General features: G+C 40.9%; 1 protein-coding gene across 1 annotated transcript; it reads right to left on the reverse strand.

Annotated features, from left to right (window-relative positions):
- Window positions 1-469: 469 nt before the first annotated feature.
- On the reverse strand, window positions 470-2,655 carry sst1.2 (somatostatin 1, tandem duplicate 2). Its single transcript, XM_036598403.1, has 2 exons — window positions 2,429-2,655; window positions 470-867 (listed from the first exon to the last, which is right to left on the reverse strand). Exons 1-2 carry the CDS (start codon window positions 2,585-2,587, stop codon window positions 658-660), a joined length of 369 nt encoding a protein of 122 aa, XP_036454296.1. The 5' UTR covers window positions 2,588-2,655; the 3' UTR covers window positions 470-657.
- Between the last annotated feature and the right edge of the window lie 478 nt (window positions 2,656-3,133).

Consider the following 3,133-nt stretch of genomic DNA (forward strand, 5'->3'; position numbering starts at 1 on the left):
CAGCCCTGATTCAACTCAGCAGGTACTTGTCAAGCTCTTCATGAGTTAAAACTGGTTTGAGAGCAAAGAAACACAAAACTATGTTACAGCTCTCTATTCTGGTACTGTGTGCATGTTAGAAGTCACAAGTTATTACTGATGTTTTGCCACTATTCAGGCTTAATTACATTACTGTTTGTGTAATCACATAATGAGTAACGCAGTGGAGACTTGCATTTATATTTGATTTACATTCTCTATCAACAGGTTAGAATCTGCACTTCTGAATTTTCTGCTTGTTTTGAAGTTGAAGGAATGACAAAAACGTAACATTTTTTTCTTTTTGCAAAATAAGCAAAATAAGTGTGCACAGCAATAACTGAGCTACAAGTGAGAAATAATTTATATCAAATTTCACTGTGCTTTTATCACGGCGATAATGCTGACTTTTTTAATTGTTCAATAAGAAATTCACACACATCTCCATAAAGTGACTTAAAATTAAATAAAGTATTACACTTTATTTCATAAATTACAAAGTTACAATTTCATTCAGTCAACTGATTGGCAGAATTGATCAGCTCTTGATTTGACCTCGGAGGCCCTTTCGTGGCACAGGGTACTGAGCTGGGGGCCCCAACTGGCAGCTGGATGTCACGTGAGCAGATGGGCAGGGCCTCAGCAGGAAGTGAACCCTTTCCAGTAGAAGTTCTTGCAGCCTGCTTTGCGTTCTCGAGGGGGCAGGTTGTTGGGGTTCTCCGCTGACCGCTCCAGTTCCACTCGAACATCATGTTTTGCCCCCAGACTAGTAATCTCGCTCTCTTTGAGCTCGGATTCTGGCAGTGTGAGCTGGGACAGCAGGTCTTCCATCTCTCTCTTCCTCCAGTCCTGAAAATGAACCACACACACACACACACACACACACACACACACACACAGTAAATCTCTCTGCATATAAATATCTATCTATCTATCTATCTACCTATCTATCTACCTATCTATCAAATGTTATATAGTGTTTTTAAGATAAATAATGTTAAACAATGTTTCCTGGCTGAACTTTAAGACTATAACTAATACGGTAATGCCTAAAAGTGAAAAAGAGAGAGAAAGAGAGACAGAGAGAGAGAGACAGACAGACAGAGAGAAATACTATAAATTGCAACATCTTTTGAATATTACCTGTAAAAACGCATTATCTATCAATATGTAGAGATCAGCGCAACAGTTGCACTGATCTCTATTTCTGCATTTGTTTGAGAGATTTAGGTTAAACAACTAAGCCTTGAATCTTGATACAGTGAAAGCAAGTGGTCATCTGTTTAGCCATCAGTCTGTGAGCAGATTGACTGACATCTGCGCAGAGATACTCTAATATGAGGAGTAATAAGTGAATCATAAACCAGCCTGAATCATACTTGTTATGATCAGCTATCCACTTCCAGCAGCCATAATGGCTTAAAGAGTATAAAATTTGAAGGTGATCTTAGAAATAAACAAAATAGCCACCCCAAACAGTTAGTTATGGATTTAAAACTGGCAGAAAATATCTTCTGGTTACTGAGCTTTTCTGTTTAGCCAAGATACATCAAAGATGTATCTATGAGGTCAAGAGATGATGGGACTTCATATGAGGTAATCTTGAGATCGGTATGGTATTAATTTTAGTGCTAGGCTTTATGTTTAGTTACTAATATACATATTTAACTGTTCTCAAACTGGTTCTCAAGGCCCCCCAGACAGTTATTGCTCCAACTTAACTCACAATACATAGGGATAGAACATAACGTGGACTGCATGGGTGGCCATGAGGACCATGAGGACCAGTTTGAGAACCACTGGTTTAGTTCATATCCTAATCAAACACATTTAAAGTGTCAAACAAATATTACAGACAGTGCTAGATTGGATGTGGACATAAACTTGGCAGGAAGCAGGTAAGTGCTTCTCTGTCTTTTGAAATTGTCATCATTCTGATAACATACTGGTGTGTAGCAAACAAGTACAGTAACACATGCCTTATAACATATGAAAAATGCAAGTGTACAATGCTATGTAATGCAAGGCCTCAGCATCCTGACGTCATCTCGGTTAAAGGAGATCTCTAGCCTTTGTCAACCTAATTGCATACAGTTGATTAGCATGGACAATAATTCCCATGTAAAAGAACAGAAAACCTGCTGACTCAAAACACTCCTGTAATGGAAGCCAGTGGTCAGGTGCTGAGTTTTCTGCTTCATTATAAACAGGGAAACATCAAAATTACTGTACAAGCTAATCAACTGTATGCTGCAGATACAGCAGATAGTGTTTAGGCTGAAAAACACTGGAGTATTGCTATAAGATGCTAATGGTAATTAAGTAATTTCACTCCCATCACACTGACCTGTTTAGCTTTTCTGCTGTTTTGTGTTTATGTGCGAACGTGTGAGTATACATGCAGTCTAACCTGTGCAGCCATGCCAAGGGCCCGTGCTCTTTGCAGAAGTCTGCGGTACCGGGGGTCGAGGTCCAGGTCCAGGTCCGGCTGAGAGGAGGCACCGCTGCCACACAAAACCAGAGACAAACCCAGTAGGGCCAGACAACATTGCAGCACGCAAACCCTCATCTTCCTCACAGCTCTTGGCTTGGCTTCTTCTTCTGGAATGCTCTGACCGTGCTGCAGAGAGTTAGCTGTGGTTCTGGAACCACATGCGGTGCTCTTTTTAAACTCTGCTGGGTGACTGACAGCTGCCCCGGTTGCTGGGCGATAGTGGAATGTGATGTCATAAAGCGTCCAGATTTCTCCTTGTTCTCCGCGAATGGCACTGGCTTCTCATTAAGATAACACAAGTGAAAGAATATTGACTTTACAACGAGAGGGACAATAAAACAATTTGCGAGAATGGGCCGAGGCCCTCTCAGCTAATCTAAGGCAAATACAACAGAGAAATGTCTGTGCCGTCTACCTTTGTCTCCTCAGCAGGCGCACAGTGGCCTAATTAATGATAAAAGCTTCACAAACTCAGGCTTAATGGATTCTGAGTGCGAGCTTCTCTGTATAATTTCTTTACATTTCATAAAGGACAGCTGAATGGTCGTGCCTGGTTGACTGACATGCTCCATTGTTCTGCCTTGATCAAGCTTTAATCAGTCAACCTTCATTTAGATAGCT

The sequence above is a fragment of the Colossoma macropomum genome, unplaced genomic scaffold, assembly GCF_904425465.1.
Source record: "Colossoma macropomum unplaced genomic scaffold, Colossoma_macropomum, whole genome shotgun sequence".
Classification (NCBI taxonomy): domain Eukaryota; kingdom Metazoa; phylum Chordata; class Actinopteri; order Characiformes; family Serrasalmidae; genus Colossoma; species Colossoma macropomum.